General features: G+C 38.1%; 1 protein-coding gene across 8 annotated transcripts in view; it reads right to left on the minus strand.

Moving 5' to 3' along the window:
- The window catches only part of LOC109811329 (RNA helicase family protein), an 85,455-nt gene that overhangs the window by 49,926 nt on the left and 11,843 nt on the right, over nucleotides 1-23,686 (minus strand). For 6 of the 8 annotated variants that reach the window (XM_083075970.1, XM_020375034.3, XM_083075972.1 and 3 more), the window contains 13 exons: nucleotides 17,100-17,211; nucleotides 16,676-16,867; nucleotides 14,699-14,778; nucleotides 12,920-13,042; nucleotides 12,649-12,735; nucleotides 12,188-12,288; nucleotides 11,391-11,448; nucleotides 2,147-2,212; nucleotides 1,073-1,155; nucleotides 776-959; nucleotides 480-635; nucleotides 299-400; nucleotides 50-202 (listed from right to left, as the gene is read on the minus strand). In XM_083075970.1, coding sequence (XP_082932096.1) covers nucleotides 50-202; nucleotides 299-400; nucleotides 480-635; nucleotides 776-959; nucleotides 1,073-1,155; nucleotides 2,147-2,212; nucleotides 11,391-11,448; nucleotides 12,188-12,288; nucleotides 12,649-12,735; nucleotides 12,920-13,042; nucleotides 14,699-14,778; nucleotides 16,676-16,867; nucleotides 17,100-17,211 — 1,497 coding nt within the window. Of the gene's footprint in view, nucleotides 1-49; nucleotides 203-298; nucleotides 401-479; nucleotides 636-775; nucleotides 960-1,072; nucleotides 1,156-2,146; nucleotides 2,213-11,390; nucleotides 11,449-12,187; nucleotides 12,289-12,648; nucleotides 12,736-12,919; nucleotides 13,043-14,698; nucleotides 14,779-16,675; nucleotides 16,868-17,099; nucleotides 17,212-17,326; nucleotides 21,610-22,626; nucleotide 23,686 lie in introns of those variants that run through there. The other 2 variants (XM_083075975.1, XM_083075973.1) reach the window with 2 other exon arrangements.

Here is a 23,686-nt window from a genome sequence, read left to right on the forward strand (position 1 = left end):
GATTTATAATGCTAATAGAAAGAAAATTATAAATGTCAAACTCACTCACCTTACGTATATTTCCTGGAGGGCGTAAAAACACCCTTTTTTGTTCACTTGATGCAACTGATGAATGCAAAGGAATAACCCATTCAGAAGATGGCCCACCAAATTGGCAAGATGCCACCAACTTATCATGTAAGCAGTTTATTTCAGACATTCCCTGGCATGACAAGTCATAATGAAAAATATAACTATTCGCACTAAAAAGTACAAGTAACACGTCAACTCAACTCAAAGGATAACCACGTAGTCTTACAGGTAGGAATACAAGGATGGCACCCTCATCGCAAGTTTCATCAATGAAACATATCAGATCTTCAAGAAGATCATAATCAATGACATCTTCATTCAATCTTTTCTGAAAGGAAATTTTTGGAATGGTCAATAGAATCGCAATTTAAGGTGGTATACAAATTTACAGCTTAAAACGGGATTACCATATTTTGCTGAGTTTGTTCACTATATAATTGATAATAACTCGGAACAAAATATGGATTAACATGTTCTTCAGAAAGCAGAGACTCATCACCCCATGCAGATAAGACTAGATTCTTCTTACCCCTGTTATTTGTCACAACATCTCTCTGCAAAATCTAAATTGCAATGCTTCATAAATTAGTGGAAGAGGGTAACATAAATCAGATAATTTATGCTCCAATTCATCAAAAGTATAAAGAGTGAACAATTGAGAGATCAAATCAGTAACACTAATCTAAAGTTGATCATAGATTACCTGTCTTTTGGGAAAAATCCCATTTGTTAAAGAAGCTGGAGAATCTGAGGCAAGTCGATACTCAAGTTGATCATATATATCCTCAAGAAAGTATGATGTCACCGGATGAGTCCTGCCTTCAGCAGTAACTACAGGACAATTGCTGAAGTATCTTGAAAATAAACTTGAATCAACAGTTGCAGACCTGGTTATTATAGTTGCATACATGACAAAAAGAAAGTTAGGCTCAAAGGAAATTAATATAAGCAAGTTTTGTCCACTAATTCTTGGAACAAAATTTAACACAAAAATTCATACATTAGAATGATCTTCAGTTTTCCAGAGCTTTTAGTGGACTGCTTCTCAATTATATTCTTTAAAACAATAAGAAGAAAATCACCCTGTAAAAAAATAAAATGAAAATATATGAAATTAATATATCTTTAAGCAAAAGAGATTATTATTAACATATAATAGTGCAGAAATGGAGGATCATAAATCATCCTATTCCTAACAACACAAAAAGCCATAAAATTATCAGGCTCAAAGGAGCAATCAAATTTCACAATAGAAGAAAAGGTTGAAAATTCTAGCATTTCATTTATTTGCTTCTTCGATACTTTGATACCAAGAATGAAATGAAAGTTTTCAAATAAAAGATGATTTATTTAAGTTTTAAATTTGAAGGCCGTAGTTATGTCATTGAATCTATCTATGCGAGACTCAGATATGATACGACACAAACATAGGCAATGCATAACATAATACTCAACACAACATTAGTTAAACATTTCAATACCATAATAAAATAAAAAGTAGCAAATCACAATAATAAAGTGTGATAGTACATTAGTACTAAATAAGGGGCCAGATTGTTTAAATGATTATAAGAAGAGCAATAATTAAAAAATTACTTTTTTTAGTAGTTAGAATTTGCTTCTTAATATAACCCGACTAAAATGGGAATGGATTTTAAAAATATTAATTTGTCCGTCTCTTGTAAACTCAAACCCTAACCCATCTGCAAGGATGGGAGGGCAAAACCCATCGGTAACCCACCTAATTGCCCTATCCTTTGGTTGTAAGCTGAGTGGCTATTTGCCACATTAGCACAGTTAGCATTCTTGTAAGCTGATTGGTTGTTGCCACATCAACACACCTACTAGGTTCTTCTATACTTTTTCTGTAATTATATAATCGGGTCTCTTCTATTGAAGAATTCAAAATATAAAAAATAAGAAAAACTGTTCCATCCCTCTTTCTTTTTTCTGAAATTCTACATCATCCCTGGGTGGGCCAACTCTTCAAGCTTAAAGGGATCTAACATGAGAATGCAGGTTGGAAATATAATATATAACCACTCTATATTGCAACTTAATTGATTCAACTCACCAATAAAGACCTCTCATGAACTTCATCAACTATGATATGAGTAATGCTTGACAAGCTTTGGTCCCCCTGGAATATCAACAAGGTAAACAATAACTTAAAATTCAATAAACAAATAGAAAATAAAACTTAATAATGATTTAAATATAGTACAGAAAAATGCCACTAGTCTCAATACAAGATAATGAGTAAATAACTACAACATGTAGCATAGGAAAAAAACATGAAGTGTTAGTCAGACCCAAGATGTCCTATTAAAGAAATAGGCCAAAAATAAAATAGTGATTAATGTTAAAGTGGGCCCTGATGGAAAGGTGGATAGATTGAAAGTCTTGCGGCTAAGGGATACACACAAGTATATGGTTTGGATTGTAGTGACACTTTCTCTCCAATTGCGAAGATGGCCTCAGTTCGTCTCTTCTTAGCCATGGCTGCTATGAGGCATTGGCCATTGTTTCAATTAGACATTGTTGTGATTCAGGAATTGTGTGTATTGTTATACACATACCAATCTTCTTTATAGAGTGAATACAATAAATGATAGAGATACTAATCTCTAATATTATGGAAACTAATCTAATCATATCCTTAATTGATAGTGAGGATAATAACAATAATATATGTATCCACAATATCTGTAATATATTCACAATATCTGTAACACTCCCCCTCAAGCTGGAGCATATATATCATATGCACCAAGCTTGTTACAAATGTAATCAATCTGAGGTCCTTTAAGCGATTTTGTGAACACATCTGCTAACTGGTCACCGGAGGCGGCCCGAGGCAGCGGTCAGAGGCTGTGACCGGAGGCGGCTATCGAAAGCGACGGTCGGAGACGACGACCGGAGGCAGCTATCGAAAGCAGTGGTCAGAGTCGGCGACCGGAAGCGGCGGTCGGAGTTGGCGACCGGAAGCAGCGGTCAGAGGCGGCTATCAAAAGCGGTGGTTGAAGTCAGCGACCAGAGTCGGCGACCGGAAGCGGCGGTCAGAATTAGTGACCGGAGTCGGCGACCAGAAGCGGCAATCGGAGGCGACAACCAGAAGTGGCGATCGGAAGCGGCGGTCGGAGGTGGCAACTGGAAGCGGTCGTCGGAGATGACGACCGAAGGTAGCAATCGGAAGCAGCGGTCGGAGTCGACGACCAGAAGCGAAGATCGGAGTCGACTGTTAGATAAAATCAAGAGAGGTAAAATGTAATAGTGAAGTTTTATTATCATTGATGCTTACGAAGGAATACAAGGAGAGCTGAATATATAGGGAACCTTTTCTAAAAACAACAGTGAGAGAAAAGAGAGAAAACGGTTGTAAAAGCAACCAGCAGAGAGAGAAAAATTAGAGAGGTGGCAGGACAGCTGTCCACTTAAAAGATTCTGAAGATATCCTAAAGATATCACAGAATGCAAAAAGCAAAAAGCACAAACAAACAAATATTCCCTTTTGTTGTAACCCATATACACTAACAGCCCCCCTCAAACTCAAGGTGAAGTTTTGACACAAAAACTTTGCACTTTGAGTTTGTTCCTAAGAACTTCAAACCGAGCAGCAGACAAAGGCTTAGTAAGAAGATCAGCCCATTGATCAAGAGCTGGTATGTGATAAACTAGAAGTTGCTTGGATAGGACTTTGTCACGAACAAAGAACACATCAATCTCCATGTGCTTTGTTTTGCTGTGGAAAACAGGATTGTGAGCAATGGCCACCGCGCTTTGATTGTCACAGAGTAAAGTAGGTGTAGAAAAGGGAACCTTAAGTTCCTGCAAAAGGGCTTGAATCCAAGTTAATTCAGCAGAGGCTTGGGCTATACTGCGATATTCAGCTTCTGTGCTGGACCGAGCAATAACACGCTGTTTCCTGGACCACCAAGATATCAAATTGGGTCCAAAAAAGATAGCAGAACCAGAAGTGGACCTCCTGTCATCAATATCAGAGGCCCAATCAGCATCACAAAAGGCAGTGAGAGAGATGGGGCCGTTTACAGCAGCAGGTTGCATATGAAGACCATAAGAGAGTGTGCCTTTTAAATACTTGAGGATACGTTTGACAGCCACCCAGTGAGAGTCAAGAGGAGTAGCCATAAATTCACAAACTTTGTTAACAGCAAAACTGATTTCAGGTCTTGTAAGTGTAGCATACTGTAAGGCACCAACAACAGATCGAAAAAAAGTGGGATCATGAAAGAAGTCATTCCCAGACCTGGACAATTTGCAGTTAGAGAACATAGGAGAAGGAGCACCATGAGCTTCAGCCAAATTAGTTTTAAAAAGAAGGTCTCGAATGTACTTGCTTTGAGTCAGAACCAGAGACTTGTCAGGCAAGTGTTTAACCTCAATACCTAGAAAGTAATCCAAGCTTCCCAATTGCTTTAAAGAGAAAATTGAGTCAAGTTGGTTGGTGATTTGTTGAATGAGCAAAGAAGAGCTGCCAGTGATAATGATGTCGTCCACATAAACTAGAATAAAAATGGTATGAGTTTGATGTTGGTACTGAAACAGAGATGGATCACATTTGCTAGCTTGAAAGCCAAACCGAGTTAGAGTCAATTTTAATTTGTTAAACCATTGACGAGGAGCTTGTTTCAAGCCATAGAGGGCCTTGTTTAGCTTGCAAACCAGACTCTTATCCCCAGCTTCAAATCCAGGAGGCTGCACCATGTAAATAGTTTCTTCCAAAGTGCCATTCAGAAAAGCATTATTTACATCAAGCTGAAATAGATTCCAATTATTGGTGAGAGCAAGAGTAAGAATAATGCGAATAGTTATAGGTTTAATAACAGGGGAGAAAGTCTCATGAAAATCAAAACCATGCACTTGATGAAAACCCTTTGCAACTAGCCGAGCTTTGAGCTTATCTATAGAGCCATCAGCATTTTCCTTGACTCTGAAAACCCATTTACATCCAACTGCTTTGCGATCAGATGGCAGAGAAACTAAATCCCAAGTATGATTGAGCATTAAGGCATTGTACTCTTGTTGCATAGCAGAGAACCAGTTAGGATCAGCAAGAGCTTGCTTAACAGTTTTAGGTTCACTGTGAGCTAAGAACAGGGATGGATGTATCCGAGGATTATGAAAGCCAGATTTAGACCTAGTTTGCATAGGATGGTTATTAATGGTTCTTGGTATACTGGCAGGGGCAGTGGAAGAGGTAGGAGAAGAGACATTTTGTGAGGAAGACTCAGGAGATGAAGGAGATACATTTTGGGAAGAAGACACGGAAGGAATGATTGATACACTTGAATCACCAATTTGAGAAGGCAAAGGAGGCTGCTGGGAGAGAACAGTTGAAGTGGTGCAAGGAGGAGACAAATCTGGATTGAGATTGAAATATTGACATGGAGAGACATTTTGTGTAAGGCTTGGCTGAAACAAATCTGTGTAAGGAAACCTATGTTCATTAAAGATGACATCCTTTGAAATGTAAATTCGGCCAGAAGAAGAGAGACATTTATACCCTTTGTGAGAGTTTGAGTATCCCAGAAAAACACACTCCTGGGATCTGAAATTAAGTTTATGACTGGCATATGGTCTTAAGAAAGGAAAACAAGCACAACCAAAGGTTCTTAAGAATTTGTAATCTGGTGATTTGTTGAATAAAGTAGTGAAAGGAACATTAAAGTTTAATGCAGCAGAAGGCAATCTATTGATAAGATAAACAGCAGTGGTAAAAGCAAAATCCCAAAATTTTAGAGGTAAGGAGGCATGATGAAGAAGGGTGAGACCAATTTCAACAATATGTCTATGTTTCCTTTCAACCACACCATTTTGATGATGTGTGTGGGGACAAATCACTCTATGTTGGATTCCATTTGTGGCAAGAAAGGAAGTAAAAGCTCGGTATTCCCCTCCCCAATCAGATTGAACACTTTTAATTTTGGTGTTGAATTGTAATTCAGCCATAGCCTTAAATTGTTGAAAAACAGATAGAGTTTCAGCCTTTGATTTTAAGGGATATATCCAGGTGTATTTAGAGAAAGCATCAATAAAGGCAACATAGTAAAGATAACCAGAAAAAGATGTAATGTGAGATGGTCCCCATAAATCAGTGAAAATTACATCCAAGGGGGCAGAATATATAGTTTGAGATGCAGAAGAAGGAAGTCTACGAGATTTTCCAACACAACAAGATGAACAAAATTCAGTAACATGTGTATTTGATGAGAGAAGGTTACATTGTGTAAGAACAAGCTTAAGAACATGAGAATTAGGATGACCAAGTCTAGTATGCCACATAGTGGAAGAACTAGATACATCAGAATTTTTATTGAAATTGAAACTATCTAAGACTGCAGAAGGTGAAACAGCAGACTGAGAGGGTATTTGAGCTGAAGAAGAGACCAATGCCGAGGGACCTTGGAGCTTTAGATGAGGAAAAGAATAAAGCCCATCAGCACCAACAACACCTTGAAGAAGAACCTCATTGGTGTCCTGAGATTTGACAAGACAATGATTAGCATGAAACTCAAAGAAAACACAATTGTCTTTAGCAAACTTACTGACACTCAACAGATTTTTGGTGATAAGAGGAACATGGAGAAGATTATTCAGGTGAAACTTAAATTGAGAGTTGATAGGAGAAACAAAAATGGAAGTACCAGAACCATTGATTTGCAAACCTTGACCATTTCCTATGAAAATTTGGTCTGGACCATCAAAATGCTCAAGTTGATGAATGTTCTGAGGCTCACCAGTAACATGAAATGAAGCACCAGAATCAGGAATCCATGAAGAGTTAGCACCTGGTTGAGAAGTATTAGCAACCATAGCACTTGGTGTGACATTAACACGAGCCTCCTGGCTGGGCTGTTTCGGATTAGGATTCACCCAAGTGTTGGAGCCTTTAAGATTTGAAGAAGAAGTGACCTGCACAGGCTGCAGTGTGGTAGGATCATACAGAACAAGGGATTCTGCAGGTTGATAATTAACATCAGCTCTATAGAAACAAACATTGGCAGTATGGCCATACTTGAAGCAAATCTGGCACTGGAAATTAGCAAAACGACCACCACGGCCTCTGCCCGAACCTCGACCACCACGACGCCCACTGTGACCACCACTAACACTGCCACGAGAATAACCCTGAGTGTAATTAATTGAAGGAGAAAAGGATTGCTTACGAAACCGGTTAGCTCTTGACTCATGAGCAAGAAGAAGAGCTTCCACTTCAGCAATAGGAGGAGTGACAAACTTGCTTTCAATAACAGAGACCACAGGTGCATACTCCTGAGGCAGACCTTCAAGAACAGCATCAACATATTCTTCAAGAGACACAGGACTCCCAACTCCAGCAAGTTCATCAGCAATAGTTTTAATTTGAGTCAGAAAATCACGCATAGACTGACCATCAAGAGTGGTGGAACGCAGGTCAGTGCGGAGCTGTCGAGCACGAGCTTTAGTTTGAGTATGAAAATACTCGTGAACCTTGTCCCACACTTGATAAGAGTGAACGGAGCCAATGACACGGGAAAGGATAGACTTCGAGAGCGTCGATTGCAGCCATGTGAGAAGCATTTGATCCTGGACCTCCCAGGTTTCATATGCTGGATTAACAATATCAGAATCACGATCAGCATCTGTCAGATACCGGGGTGGAATTTGCGGATTAACCACAAACCGTTGAAGTTTGTGGGATTTGATGACTGGTTCGATCTGCTGCCTCCAGTGAAGATAATTTGAATCATCAAGTTTTTCAGCTATGGAGTTGGAGAAAAATTGTGAAAAGGGAGAGGAATTATTTGAAGTTGCCATAGAAGAGATGAGGAAGAAAAATTAAGATCCGGGTACAGGATCAGAAGGCTCTGATACCATGTTAGATAAAATCAAGAGAGGTAAAATGTAATAGTGAAGTTTTATTATCATTGATGCTTACGAAGGAATACAAGGAGAGCTGAATATATAGGGAACCTTTTCTAAAAACAACAGTGAGAGAAAAGAGAGAAAACGGTTGTAAAAGCAACCAGCAGAGAGAGAAAAATTAGAGAGGTGGCAGGACAGCTGTCCACTTAAAAGATTCTGAAGATATCCTAAAGATATCACAGAATGCAAAAAGCAAAAAGCACAAACAAACAAATATTCCCTTTTGTTGTAACCCATATACACTAACATCGACGACTGGAAGCGGCAATCGGCGGTGCGACGACTGGAGGCAGCAGCCGCCGACGCAGCGGCTGGCGGCGGCCAGAGGTGGCAGCGAGGGCCTTTGCAAGAAGAGAGAAAAAATATATTCTAAAAGAAAAGAACCTAAGCTCTAGATACCATGTTGTGATTCAGGAATTGTGTGTATTGTTATACACATACCAATCTTATTTATAGAGTGAATACAAAAAATGATAGAGATACTAATCTCTAATATTATGGAAACTAATCTAATCATATCCTTAATTGATAGTGAGGATAATAACAATAATATATGTATCCACAATATCTGTAATATATTCACAATATCTGTAACAGACATCAAGAATGCCTTCATACATGGTGATTTGGAGGAGATTTATATGGAGCAACCTCCCTAGTTTGTTGCTCAAGGGGGGTCTGGTCTTGTGTGTAAATTACAGAAGTCCTTGTATGGCCTCAAACAATCACCTTGCACTTGGTTTGGTAGCAAAGTTATACAAGAATTTAGAATGATCCGCTGCGAGATAGACCACTCTGTCTTCTTTAGACGCTCACTCACACATAGATTTGTCTATCTTGTTGTTTATGTAGATGATATTGTGATTACAGGTGATGATCAGGAGGGTATCAAGGCTCTGAAACAATAGTTATTTAAACACTTTCAAACTAAGGATTTAGGTCCCCTGCATTATTTCCTTGGGATTGAGGTCACTCAGTCAAAGTTCGGTATTGTTATTTCTCAGAGAAAATATGCCCTTGATATTCTAGAGGAGACCGAACTTAAAGATTGTAAGCCAATTGACACTCTCATGAATCCTAATGTGATGCTTATGCCTAATTAGGGGGAGCCTTATCCTGAGTCAAAGATTAGTGAGGAAATTGAATTATCTAACCATGACCAGACTTGATATATCCTTTCCTATCAATGTTGTTAGTTTCTTAACTCTCCTGTGAGACTCGTTGGCATGCAGTTGTTCGGATCCTTAGATACATCAAAAGATCACCAGGAAAGGGACTTGTTTACAATGATAGAGAACATACAAACATTGTTGGATATCCAGATGCAAATTGGGCAGGTGATGCAAGTGATAGACGGTCAACATCAGGCTATTGTCTCTTCATGGGTGGTAATCTTGTCTCATGAAAGACTAAAAAGCAAAGTGTTATTGCACGATCAAGTACAGAAGCAGAATACCGTGCTATGGCTCACACCACATGTGAGCTCCTATGGCTAAAATTCCTAATTCAAGAATTGCAGTTTTGCAAGGTTGGTCATATAAAACTAGTTTGTGATAACCAGTTAGCTTTATACCTCTCCTCTAATCCAATTTTTCATGAGAGAACAAAGCATATAGAGGTTGACTGCCATTTCATCAGAGAAAAGATCATCTCCGGTATCATCAAGACCTCCTCAATTTGCTCCAAGGATCAACTTGCAGATATCTTTACTAAATCTTTACGAGGTCCTAGGATAACATATATATGTAACAAGCTAGATGCATATGATATATATGCTCCAGCTTGAGGGGGAGTATTAAGATATTCTATGATATTATTTTGATAAGATACAGTTTAGATATATTAGTTTATCTTCTCCTGATTTATAGTATATCTTAATCCCAAAACTTTAGGGATTGATTCTGTTACATGTCTATTTATTTGATTGTACCCATCAATTTAGAATAATAAGAAATTTTTCATTTTCAAGTATCTTATTTCCTGGAATAGTAAAAAAGCAAGAGGTTGTAGTTAGATCTAGTGTCAAATCTTAGTATTAGGTTGTGGCCCTAGTCACAAATGAAGTTGTTTTGTGATAGGCTACACTTCAAATTGCTTCCAACCTAGTATTTCATGACGGGACTAAACATATCAAAGAGGACTGTTATTTCGTTTGAGAAAATGTTCTTTCTGATTGTATAGCTGCTAGTTAAACTCGTTCTAATGAACAATTAACTAATAGTTTAACCAAGTCTCTTGGGGGCTCCTGCATTGTGTTTATTTGTAATAAGCTTGGTGCATATAATCTATAATCTCCAGCTTGAAAGGAATTATTAGTGCACTCTAGCTAGTGCTATTGGGCTCATAATCTCATTAGTATACGTTGTGTCTCTTAGGGGATTCTGCATTGTGTTTATTTGTAATAAGCTTGGTGCATATAATCTATATTCTCCAGCTTGAAAGGAATTATTAGTGTACTCTAGCTAGTGCTATCATAATCTCTTTAGTATACGTTATATATATATATATATATATATATATATATATATATATATATATATATATATATATATATACCCTTGTACTCCTGTTTTAACTAGGTGTTAGATAAAAGAAAAGTTAAAATACTAATGATATTTTTCATTTCATTGTTGATACGAAACAGAATGTAAGGGGAGCATTTTATAGAAGCTACCCCTCTTGGTACAGCAGGAAGATAGATTTACTAAATCAAAAAAGGAGAAAGGTGGCATACAACACACCTGCAGGAATATTCTGTTTGTTATAACAAAATTAAAAGGTAAATGCAGAGCAGAAAAGACAAGAACAGGTAAAAACAATATTTACATACTAATACTAGGTGAATAAAAAATACAGTTTCTACTCTTATTACTTGCCTTCCTAATTACTGTAATTAGGACAACTGAGATTTTGTCAAATTCCTTTTTTGTCACTACTTCACTAGTATATAAACCCTAAACCTATACATATTCCCTTAAACATCAATCAAATATTCAGATTCTAGTATTCTAGTCCTTACTAGGGGGAAATTAAAATCATAAAAGAAAAAATACTTCCAGAATAAAATGGCCTGAAGTGTTACAAAAAAATAAAAAATAAAGCACTTAAAAGATTTGAATCGTTAGCACTGAAAAACAAGTAAAAATAAATAAGTAAAAACAAAACAATCAACAACAAAAATATTTTCCCACTAGGTACAGTACAGCTGTTGCAAAGGATCAAATGATGTTAATGTTTTGTCAAAGACCAAAACAAAAAATTCAAATTGATCAAAACAGAAAAATATATCATTTGATATTTAGTATTATTGATCTTCCACTAATACTTCTCATTTAAGATACTTATTAACAAGAAGCATAGACCTGTTATACATTTTAACAAAAACAACCTACCATTAATTTTCTTAGAAGGATGCCTGTTGTGCAGAAGAGAAGCCTTGTTTTTTCATTCCTAACATGAAAATAAGCAGTCAATAACTTAATACTTACAATTACAAACAGAACAAAGAAAAAAATTGTTTTGGCTCTCCATAACTGGGTATGGAAAGGATTAACAAAAATTAAGCGCTAGCATTCTCAATTAAATAAGACTTTCTTTCCATCTAACAATTTTCCATACAAAAGCTCGAAGGTAATGGATACTAGTACGTTAAAGAAAGCAAGCAATTAACTATAACAAGACTAACAGGTTATGATAACAACTCAAGGTTCTTTGGTTAGTAAGTAAACTGTTAAAATAATTAATAAGTCATTTAACAATAAAATGCTTAAGAAACCCTATCTAAGAGTTGAGAATTATAGCAATTCCTTTGTCTTCATATAGAAACCCTTTTCCTAGTACCTTTTTTGGCCAATGTGAGGCAATTGAACGAAGTAACTTACTACACCAGTTGCAAAGGAAATGTCTAGTCTAGTAGTAATGAGATACACAAGTTTCCTGACCAATTTGATATCTTTCTTGATTTGAAAAGGAAATCTTTTTGGGTTTGAAAAGGATGCTCTCTATCTAGGTAGTAATTTTTTATTTAGATCTATGGGACTATCCATGGGCCACAATCCAACATATCAATTTCTTTAAGCATGTCTAATGCATACTTCCATTGTGGCATGGTGATTCCATTTCTAAGAGTATATAAATAGAAGATTTGTCAAGTGCTTTCCATTCATGCATTTTCCATCAAAATGAATACCTGGCACTATCAAGACGAACTTGATAACCAATCAAAGAACCATCTGAACCTGGGGAAGGTTCACACCGCTCATCCGCAACCCTTTCAGCCACAGAAATAGCCTAAAACATGAGGCACGAAGCATAAATTGAAGGTAATAAGAATGCAGAAAATCCAACATTAAATTTGGGAGTATTCACAAATTTTCTTGAGTATATCCAACCAATCCAAGATTATTTTAAATTGTTTCAATTGACAGCTTCATACTGTGCAAGCGTACAGTCAGTTAGAAAATTCAAAAACTGCAGTATTCCTTGTCAAAACTTCATGACTACGCTCACAGGCATGCAGGCAAGGAACCAAAACCAAGAAAGTAGCAAGCAAATTGAAAATATGGGACAGAAAAGACTATACCAAATACAGCTGAAAACTGTTGTAGACATTGTATTGGCCAATATGAAAGCACAGAATTTTGTACCTACCGCTATTCTCCGTGGTTGTGTGCAAACAATATTACAGTATGCACCATTTCCTGACTCAATCATGTCATCCAATATAAATTGTGGAACCTACATTAAATGCCAGTCAGAAAAAAAAAACTGCACATGCTCTGACAGCAGATGACAAGAGGAAGTATGGCATCTGCAATCAGCTATACACAAATTCTGAAAGCAAAAAATATAAATGACGGAAAACAGGTAGTTTAGAAAATAAGTGGCAAAATATCACAAACTATAATTGCATCTGTGTCACCTGAGTTGTCTTTCCAGAGCCTGTTTCCCCACAAACAACAAGAACATCGTGTTCCTTCATCAATTGTAACATATCACCCTGTAGAGCAGCAATAGGAAGTGTAGCTCTGATTTTCAACATATCCTGGAGCAGAAAAAGTGTCTAGTTCATAATTGACAAACTTTCTTTTTCCTTAAAGAAGAATGAATCAATTGTACTGTAAATCTTAGGAAAAATTGGCTATGATGTACTACATATATTACGCCAGCTATTATACACCAGTAGATATATAAAACTTTATAAACTTCCACTTCATAGCCTGATCCTAGAGTATTTGATTCTTGAAATTGCATCAAAACCTCTACACTAGGAAGGGTTCAGGACTTCAATCCATGTGATCCCCATTCTTCATAATTAAGTTGGATTTTAGAACAACGAAAATTTGAACCGATACCCATTCTTCATAATTAACTTGAATTTTAGCACAAGCAAAAATTGAACCATGCATTGTCCACACACTATTGCATGATGAGTTGTGAAGAGAAACAAAACCAATCTAGTGCCTTTACCTAATAACTTAGATTTTTGGGGAAGTTTGTCTCTCTAAAGTATCAGATCCACTTACTCTAAGAGTAAACCTTTTTAGATTAACTCGATTTAATAATTTATATTTTACATCAAATTTTAACGATTCAATCATTAGATTAAAAGTTCTTAATGCCTAGATTAAATCAAACTTTTAAAAAATTTAAAAACCATTTGATATTTCGCTTCATTAATTCAAATTGACGCTTGATGGATAATCATAAGTCACCATCTCATTGAACCCAAACCCGTGATGGTCCAAATAGCTGCCTACTCCATATGTCACCAACCCTTCACCAACACCACCGACCATTTTCAGCAAACTGCAACCACCAGCAAACCTCCGGCCATTATATTGTTAAGATAATGTTTCTGTTCTCTGACCCTTCTTTTTACGTTTGACACAAGTTGAGGCGCACCAAAGCAGAACAGCACAGGACAGGACAATTAGCTAATTCACAGTACAACCTTTGTTTCATATGTTGCTTGGTAGTTGGCACACAGTACAAGCAAATTTTGGATGGAACAAAACTTACTGTAAAACCCTCTGTGATAATTACAATAGATACGGCCGGAAACAGAGGATTCCAGGTTGCTCTATATGCAAGATGAATGGCAGTAGCTTCAATAATATCAGTGTGAAAAATACAATAAACAATAAACATTAGAGCCACCGAAACATTAAATCTTCTGCAATATAAGAAACAATTTGTGAAATTAACATGAGTGCAAATCTTAAAGCCACTAAAATCATTGTATGCTAGCATGGTGCCATGGAGTTCCACATTCTATTTGTTTCCTCAACAAGATCTTTATTTTCCTTCTCTCCCTGTCTTTGGATGCACCTGTTTCCATAACCTTACTCCAGTAAAAGATAAATTGCTAGCCAAATCCTTTTAAGTACTTTTTTCTAGCATATTCAGATAGGATGAAAGGCTACCTTGTTATAATAAGTGTTAGTTGCAGTTTATATAGACAGACTTCTCTTCTAACCAACCCAACAGATTTCATAATAGTAGAGTTAGTTTTCAGTTTATTCAGTTTTAATTTTCTCTCTCACTCATGAACTTCATCACAAATCAAATATTATGAACTACTAAGACTCATTGCAGAGTCTTAGTTTTCATTTTTTAATATAAGAAACCATAAAATATTATACAGCTTCAAAAGAGTGACAGGAAGCCATAATTCAAAATTACACAGATATGTGCAAACCTGGTATCTTTGTGTTCTCATTTTAATTTGTTGTCGCTGTCGCAAATCAGCACTCTCCATTTCCTTGATATAGGTTTCTCCTGTGCAATGGAACTCCAAATTCATGAAGAAGAAACTAACAATGAAATAATTGCATATATATCGAACAAATAAGTATTATCCCGACGGACCATTTTAATTGTTAAAACATTATTTAATTAATATACAAAAATCAGAAGACATTACTCAGTCTTGGGTTTGTAAAGATCTTTCACATGAGCAGATTTATTTAGCAGCAATATATAATTTACCAACCTAACACACTTGGCAAAAAATGGTCAGGTAGTTTTCAGAAATAGTTACTTATGTGATAATCATAAACCATAGTGATGTTATTAAAAGTCAAACCATCCCTAAAGAGGCAGCTTTCTTATCATTTAGGATTCTCGGAAGTGGATGCTTTGATCAGCATTCTTGATGAAAATAGGGCTTTTGTGGATGCTTCCAAAAAGGGCTTTTGCATTATAATCATTTTCTTTTGAAATTAATACACAAAGTCAAGTTTTACTTAAGGTGGCTTTCTTTGCAGATAGAATTCTAATAGCTGAAAACTAAATAAAGAAGGACTCAAGTTTTTTGACCCTTTTGGCTTGTCCACAAAAACTGAAATACCAATAACAGAGCTAAAAAGGTTATTGGAGTATATAACTTTAAACTAGTTACCATCCATCTAATTCTCACTTTAGCCTTAACTCATCATTGGTCTATTCAGCAATTGGATGTCAATAATGCGTTTCTAAATGGAAATCTTGAAGAAGAGGTATATATGTCTCAACCTCCAGGTTTTGAATCATCTGATAAGAATTTGGTTTGCAAACTTCATAAGGCAATTTATGGTCTTAAACAAGCACCACATGCTTGGTTTGATAAGCTCAAAGGTACATTGTTTCAACTTAACTTTCAGATCAGCAAGTGTGATCCTTCCCTGCTTGTTTATTCCCATGATAACAATGTAATCTACATTCTTGTTTATGTAGATGACATTATTATCACTAGCAATAATTCTTCTATCCTACAGAATATTATTTTCTTGGCATTGAGGTCAAATCTAATTTTGATGGCTCACTTACATTAACTCAAAGCAAGTATATTCGTGACCTCCTCAATCGCACTAACATGGAAGATTCTAATCCTATTTCTTCACCCATGATTAGTGGATGTAAATTGTCTATCTGAAAAATTCCTAGATGTATCCTTATATAGATCCGTGGTTGGTGCATTACAATATGCAACCATCACTAGACCTGAAATCAGTTTTTATGTTAATAAAGTCTGTCAATTCATGTCTAATCCACTTGAACAACACTGGTCTGCGGTCAAATGCATCTGTCGCTACTTAAAAGGCACTATGTTCTTGGGATTATGTTAGGCCTCTTATAAGTAAATATTATAAGAGGAGTGCCAAGACTTAGGTTTTATAATAGGACTGAATTGTTTTAGCAGTTATTAATTATTTTAGCAGTTATTGTTGTAATTGTTTTAGTAGTTATTGTTGTTTTAATTAGGACTAGGTGCTATTAGTGGGGGGCAAGCGTGACTGCCTCTAGGCAGTTATTAGCAGAATAAAAATAGCAGAAGAAGCAGGACAGAGGTTAGGCAGTTTTTGAGCGGTTTTGGAAGGGAGAGACCAAGCTCTCGAACATCTTGTGAGGGAACCTTTGTACTCAAATCAGTTTACTAAATTTCCTATATAATTTGTATTTTGTACCAGTTAAATTGAATAAAATTCAGTCCTTATATAAACTTCATAAAACAGGAAACAAAGTGAAAATATAAAAAAAATTTCCAAACCAAACGACCTCTTATCCTTAAAAAAAATTGTTTTTAGATAAGGCCAAGCCAATTTGAAAATATTAATAAAAAAAAATAACTACCAAAAAATAATTGAAATAAAACTCCAAATCCAAATCAAATTAAATAAGACATGGATGAACCTACTTTGAGAAAATTGTTGATGACAGGCAATGGTTGAACTCTCATTATCGTGGAGTCTACCAAAGTTCTGGGGGCACTTATAATCTGCAACATCAACAGATGCGGTTGCACTGGAACTATTATCATCTAATAATGAATCCACAAAACCAGATCTATGATCTTTCTCAGTGTCTTCTAGATTGGTTGATGATTCCCCTGTAAATTATGAAATGTCCTAACTTGTAAATAAAAGTTCAAATATAATGGTTAAAATTTCTACACCTATAGCATGAGAACTATAGTAAAGAATGATAAAAATTAAAATTTTCATATAACAAAATTTATACAAACAAATCTTTTCCGGCGAGCCAGGCAGGGTGGTCAACATGGATCAAACAATGCCATAATGCTCTATATATAATAAAATTTATTAGGCAAAAAAAGTAACCTTCCATCCACTTTATAATAAGCAATGCATAAGGCTCTGTAATTGGGAGATGAACTGGGATATCAGGAAACAGTTTGTACAAAGCATATGCTGCCACTTTATTCTGTGCATCCTGCAATCAAGTAAAAAATTGCAAACAGTGCATCGACAGACAATAAGAACTAGTTAACATATAATTTTACCATAATTGACAAAAATAGCAAGCACAGGCAATACACAAATTGCACCTTATAAAGAGGTTTTCAGATCTAGAGCACTTTTATCAGAAGAATTTACATAAATTTGTGATGATCATATTATAGGATATTTAGTGTGTTGTACAATCATTGTAAATAGTAGTAAGCAACACGTAAGGCTCTAGATTCCATCTATTAGAGTATACAGTATTGCATATTTAGTGTACTGTACTATCATTCTAGATCATTCCCATTGTGTAACTAACTGAACTATATTCATTTAGCAGCCATGATGTTGAACCATTTGTATCAGTAATCAAATCCCAACCAATAAGAAACATTTTTCTACCCTTCATTTCTCTATCTACAAAACTTAACATGCTATCCAGAGCTTAACTTCAATCCAATGGGTGCAAAAAATCATTGATGATTACTCTTGTTAGATATAGTTTTATCTTATGGGCCTAGGCCCACTACTTTGTATATAAACACATCTTTTGCTTTGCAATACACAAGGAATATGTTCTCTCCATTCACCATTACTCTCAACACGGTATCTAGAGCCTATTCTTGACTTTCCGGTAGACCCACTGTTCATCGGTGCCCGGAAAACGTGTCTCATCCGTTTTCCGGCTACCCACCTTGTCGTGTCTCTTTCCGGCAAATTTTTTTCCCTCTTTTTTTAGGGTTTCCTTTTTCGTTGTTGCCGCCGCCATCCGCCGCCGCCGCCAGCTTTCCGGCCGGCGACCCCCCCAACCAGCTCACCTCCCTCCAGCGAAACCAACGCCACCAGTCGCGCGGCCAACGGAGGTCGCACGCGCCCCCACGCGTCGATTCCGTGCTGGGCGCGGTTTCTCTCTCATCTGTGTCAACCGCCGCGCGTGGTGGCACGTCCGGCGACTTTTCTGGCGGCGATCACCGGCCCCGGACTCGCCCCAACCTCCTCTACCCCGATCTACTATTTGTTTTGTGATCGGACCTTATTTGTCACGGATCTCTTCCTTCTCGGGCCATTTTTCTCTCTCTTGTTGTTGTTTCTCTCTCCTATTCAGCATCTATGGCTTCCTCCTCCGCTGTTCGGCCTGCCTCCTCTATTTTCACTAATTATATCAATGTCCCTCTTTCCATTGACAAGTTAGATGGAACCAATTATGATACTTGGGCTTCGGATATCAAGCTTTGGCTTAAGGGACAGGATTATGTTGCTCACCTTACCCAGACAGTTGCTTCCGTTGATGAGAAGGATCGTCCTCGTTGGTTGAAAATTGACGCTCAAATTTGTAGTGTCCTTAAGTCGACCATTCATCCCTCCCTAAAGCAAATTTTTCGTGCCCATGAGACATGTGTTGATGTATGGGAACAAGCCCGCTTGTTGTACACCAATGATACTCAACGTCTCTATGGTGTATGTCAAAATCTCCAGAATATCATTTCCCCACAACGCCTTGAGGGCTCCATGGCTGAGTATTTGGGCAAAGTTCATGGCCTCCTACATGACTTCAATGAACTTTTGCCTCCTGCTGCCACTCCTGCCAAGGAACTGGAGCAACGCCAAACTTTCTTTATGTTGATGGCATTGTATGGGCTTCCTAATGAGTACTCTTCCATTCGTGACCAAATTTTGGGATCTCCGGCCGTGCCTACCTTGAACTCGGCTTGGTCCACTCTGTTGCGTGTGCCTTGCAAGTTTTCCCCTAACATACCTTCTTCAGCTCCCACTGGCGACTCCTCTGCTTTGGTTTCTCAACGTGATGATCGTCAGCATTCTCGCAAACCGGGCAAAGGTCGTCCCAAGTGTGATCACTGTCACAAACTGGGCTACACAATTGACCGTTGCTACGTCTTACATGGTCGTCCCCCTCGCCCTACTACTGCTATTGCCCGCACTGCCTCTCCTGTCTCTACTGCATCTGGTGCTACCCCCTCTGATAGTTCTGGCTCTGGGCCTCCAGCTCTCTTCAATGACTTCCTTAAATGGTATGAGGAACGTCAAGCTTCTAATTCCACTGCTTCTGTTGCGCACACAGGCCCTTCGTTTGCTGGTCTCACTCACTCCACCTCTCTTAGCCCTTGGGTCCTAGATTCTGGTGCTACCGATCATATTTCTGCTAATCGGTCTCTTTTCTCCTCTCTTTCTACCTCTGCTTATTTACCCTCTATCACTATGGCTAATGGTACTCGCGCTACATCTCATGGTGTTGGTACTGTCCATCTTTCTCCTTCTCTCTCCATTGACAATGTTCTTTATGTCCCAAAGTCTCCCTTTAATTTATTATCCCTTAGTCGTCTTACTCGCTCTCTTGATTGTCTTATCTCTTTTACTAAAAATTGTTTTCTTACAGGACCGGAGTTTGGGACGGATGATTGGCACCGGATGTGAGTCTCATGGCCTTTATCACCTACGCACCTTTGCTCCTGTTGGTTTGGTGGCGGATTCCCCTTCCCTCATCCATGCTCAATTAGGTCATCCTAGCCTTGCCAAGCTTCAACACCTTGTACCACGTCTGTCTAAATTGTCTCATTTGTCGTGTGAGTCGTGTCAGTTAGGCAAACATAGTCGTAGTTCCTTTTCTCCGAGTGTCCCTAACCGAGCATTGTCTCCTTTTTCTTTAGTTCACTCTGATATTTGGGGACCGAGTCGGGTCACGTCCACTTTAGGATTTCAGTATTTTGTCACTTTTATTGATGATTACTCTCGATGTACTTGGCTATTTTTAATGAAATCTCGTTCCGAATTATTTTCCATATTTCAATCTTTTTATAATGAAATTCAGACTCAATTTGGTGTTTCTATTCGTACTTTTCGTAGTGATAATGCCCGTGAATACCTCTCACTCCTTTAAAGCCTTCATGGCTTCCCATGGCATTCTTCATCAGACTTCTTGTGCATATACCCCTCAACAAAATGGGGTCGCTGAGCGCAAAAATAGACACCTAATTGAGACCACTCGCACCCTCTTACTTCATGGTCACGTTCCTCAACCTTTTTGGGGTGATGCTGTTCTCACTGCATGCTATCTCATCAATCGAATGCCATCTTCTGTCCTCAACAATACCTCACTCTATTTTATTTCCCACTCAACCTCTCCACCCTCTACCTCCTCGCGTCTTTGGATTTACATGTTTTGTCCATAATCACAGTCCTAGTCTTGACAAACTCTCCGCTCGGTCTCACAAATGTGTCTTTTTAGGGTATACTAGGTCTCAAAAGGGGTATAAATGTTTCTCACCCTCCCTTCGTCGGTACTTGATTTCCGCTGATGTCACCTTTCTTGAGTCTTCTCTCTACTTTTCATCTACTTCCTCTTCTCCTACACCTGTCCTTGCCCCTTCAACCTTCCCTCTTGTCTTTGATACTCCTCCTGTGTCTGCTGTGTCACCCGACCCACCACCTCCGCCTCCACTTCAAGTTTACCATCGTCGGCAACGCTCCAGCCTTCCCATTGGACCCCCACCCGACTCTACTTCAGTGCCACCACCTTTGTCTCCTCCGGCCCAACCACTTGAGTCTGACCTCCCTATTTCCCTTCAGAAAGGTAATCGTTCTACTCGTAATCCTTCCCCTCATTATATTACTCTGAGTTATCACCGGTTATCCCCCTCCTAATATACTTGTCTCTCTTCTCTTTCCTCTGTGTCTATTCCTAAAAATGTAGGTGATGCATTAGCCCACCCTGGTTGGAGACAAGCCATGCTTGATGAACTGTGCTCTTTAGAACAATGGTACTTGGGATCTTGTTTCTTTGCCTCCTGGGAAGTCTGTGGTTGGATGTCGATGGATCTTTACAGTCAAGGTTGGTCTTGATGGCACCATTGATCGACTCAAAGCTCATTTGGTCGCCAAAGGTTATACTCAGATTTTTGGATTAGACTATGGTGACACTTTCTCCCCCGTTACCAAGATGACCTCTGTCAGATTATTCTTAGCCATGGCTGCTCTTCGCCGTTGGCCTCTCTATCAGCTGGATGTTAAAAATGCCTTTCTTCATGGGGATTTGCTTGAGGAAATTTATATGGAGCAACCTCCTGGGTTTGTTGCTCAGGGGGAGTCTTCTGGTTTGGTCTGGTTTGGTATGTCGTCTCTGCAAATCACTTTATGGTCTTAAGCAGTCTCCAAGGGCATGGTTTGGTAGATTTAGTACTGTAGTCCAACAGTTTGGTATGACTCGAAGCGAAGCTGATCATTCGATCTTTTATCGACATTTCACTACTAGGTGCATCTACTTAATAGTGTATGTTGATGATATTGTTCTTACCAGTAGTGATCATCATGGCATTTCTCAGATAAAACAACATCTTTGCCATCACTTTCAGACAAAAGACCTTGGTAAACTTAAATATTTCTTGGGGATTGAGGTAGCGCAATCTACAAATAGAATTGTAATATCTCAAAGAAAGTATGCATTGGATATTTTAGAGGAAACTGGGCTAATGAATTCCAAGCCCGTTGATACACCTATGGATCCTAATGCTAAACTTCTACCAAATCAGGGGGAGCCTTTCTCAGATCCTAAGAGGTACAGAAGATTGGTTGGAAAATTGAATTATCTCACGGTAACTCGTCCTGACATCTCTTTTGCGGTTAGTGTGGTGAGTCAATTTCTCAATTCTCCATGTGCAGGACATTGGAATGCAGTCATCCGCATTCTGAAGTATATCAAAGGTGCTCCCGGAAAAGGTTTATTATATGGCTACAACAATCATACCCAAGTTGTGGGATGCTCAGATGCAGATTGGGCAGGCTCTCCCTCTGACAGGAGATCCACTTCAGGTTATTGTGTCTTTATCGGTGATAACTTGATTTCCTGGAAAAGTAAGAAGCAGAATGTAGTGGCAAGATCTAGTGCAGAAGCAGAATATCGTGCTATGGCCTCTGCTACGTGTGAGCTTATTTGGCTCAAACAGTTGCTTAAAGAACTGAGATTTGGCGAAGTTACACAGATGACTCTCATATGTGATAACCAAGCTGCCCTCCATATTGCCTCAAATCCAGTATTTCACGAGAGGACCAAACACATTAAAATCGATTGTCACTTAATTCGTGAGAAGATTTTATCTGGGGACATTACTACTCAGTTTGTTAACTCTACTGATCAGTTGGCAGATGTCTTCACCAAATCATTACGGGGTCCTAGGATTGATTATATTTGTAACAAGCTTGGTGCATATGATCTATATACACCAGCTTGAGGGGGAGTGTTAGATATAGTTTTATCCTATGGGCCTAGGCCCACTACTTTGTATATAAACACATCTTGGCTATTTTTAATGAAAACTTGATCCAAACTATTTTCCATATTTCAATCTTTTTATAATGAAATTCAGAATCAATTTGGTGTTTCTATTCGTACTTTTTGTAGTGATAATGCTTGTGGAAACCTTTCTCACTCCTTTCAAGCCTTCATGGCTTCCCATGGTATTCTTCATCAAACCTCTTCTACATATACCCCTCAACAAAATGAGGTGGCCGAGCGCAAAAATAGACACCTAATTGAGACCACTCGCACCCTCTTACTTTATGGATACGTTCCTCAACCTTTTTGGGGTGCATCTACTTGATAATGTATGTTGATGATATTGTTCTTATTGGCAATGATCATCATGGCATTTCTAAGATAAAACATCTTTGCCATCACTTTCAGACAAAAGACCTTAGTAAACTTAGATATTTCTTGGGGATTGAGGTAGCACAATCTAAAAATGGAATTGTAATATCTCAAAGAAAGTATGCATTGGATATTTTAGAGGAAACTGGGCTAATGAATTCCAAACCCGTTGATACACATATGGACCCTAATGCTAAACTTCTACCAAGTCAGGGGGAGCCTTTCTTAGATCCTGAGAGGTACAAAAAATTAGTTGGGAAATTGAATTATCTCACGATAACTCGTCCTGACATCTCCTTTGCGGTTAGTGTGGTGAGTCAATTTCTCAATTCTCCATGTGCTCCAGGAAAAGGTTTATTATATGACTACAACAATCATACTCAAGTTGTGGAGTACTCGGATGCAGATTGGGCAGGCTCTCCCTATGACAAGAGATCCACCTCAGGTTATTGTGTCTTTATTGGTGATAACTTGATTTCCTGGAAAAGTAAGAAGTAGAATGTAGTGACAAGATCTAGTGCAGATGCAGAATTTCGTGCTATGGCCTCTGCTACTTGTGAGCTTATTTGGCTCAAATAATTGCTTAAAAAACTGAGATTTGGCGAAGTTACACAGATGTATTAAACCAACAGTTGTATCCCATAAATTAATCCCTGAAATTCTACAACATAATAATATCCCATAAATTTTGGGATTCCTATCCAACAGTTGTATTAAACCAATATTCGGCCCAAAGAAGCCATAGAGCCCATCCCTCGGGCTGATCAGTAATGAAACATCTCAGATATGTCTCTAAACAGCGGTT

This window comes from Cajanus cajan, chromosome 5 (assembly GCF_000230855.2).
Source record: "Cajanus cajan strain Asha chromosome 5, NIPB_CcT2T_4, whole genome shotgun sequence".
NCBI lineage: Eukaryota > Viridiplantae > Streptophyta > Magnoliopsida > Fabales > Fabaceae > Cajanus > Cajanus cajan.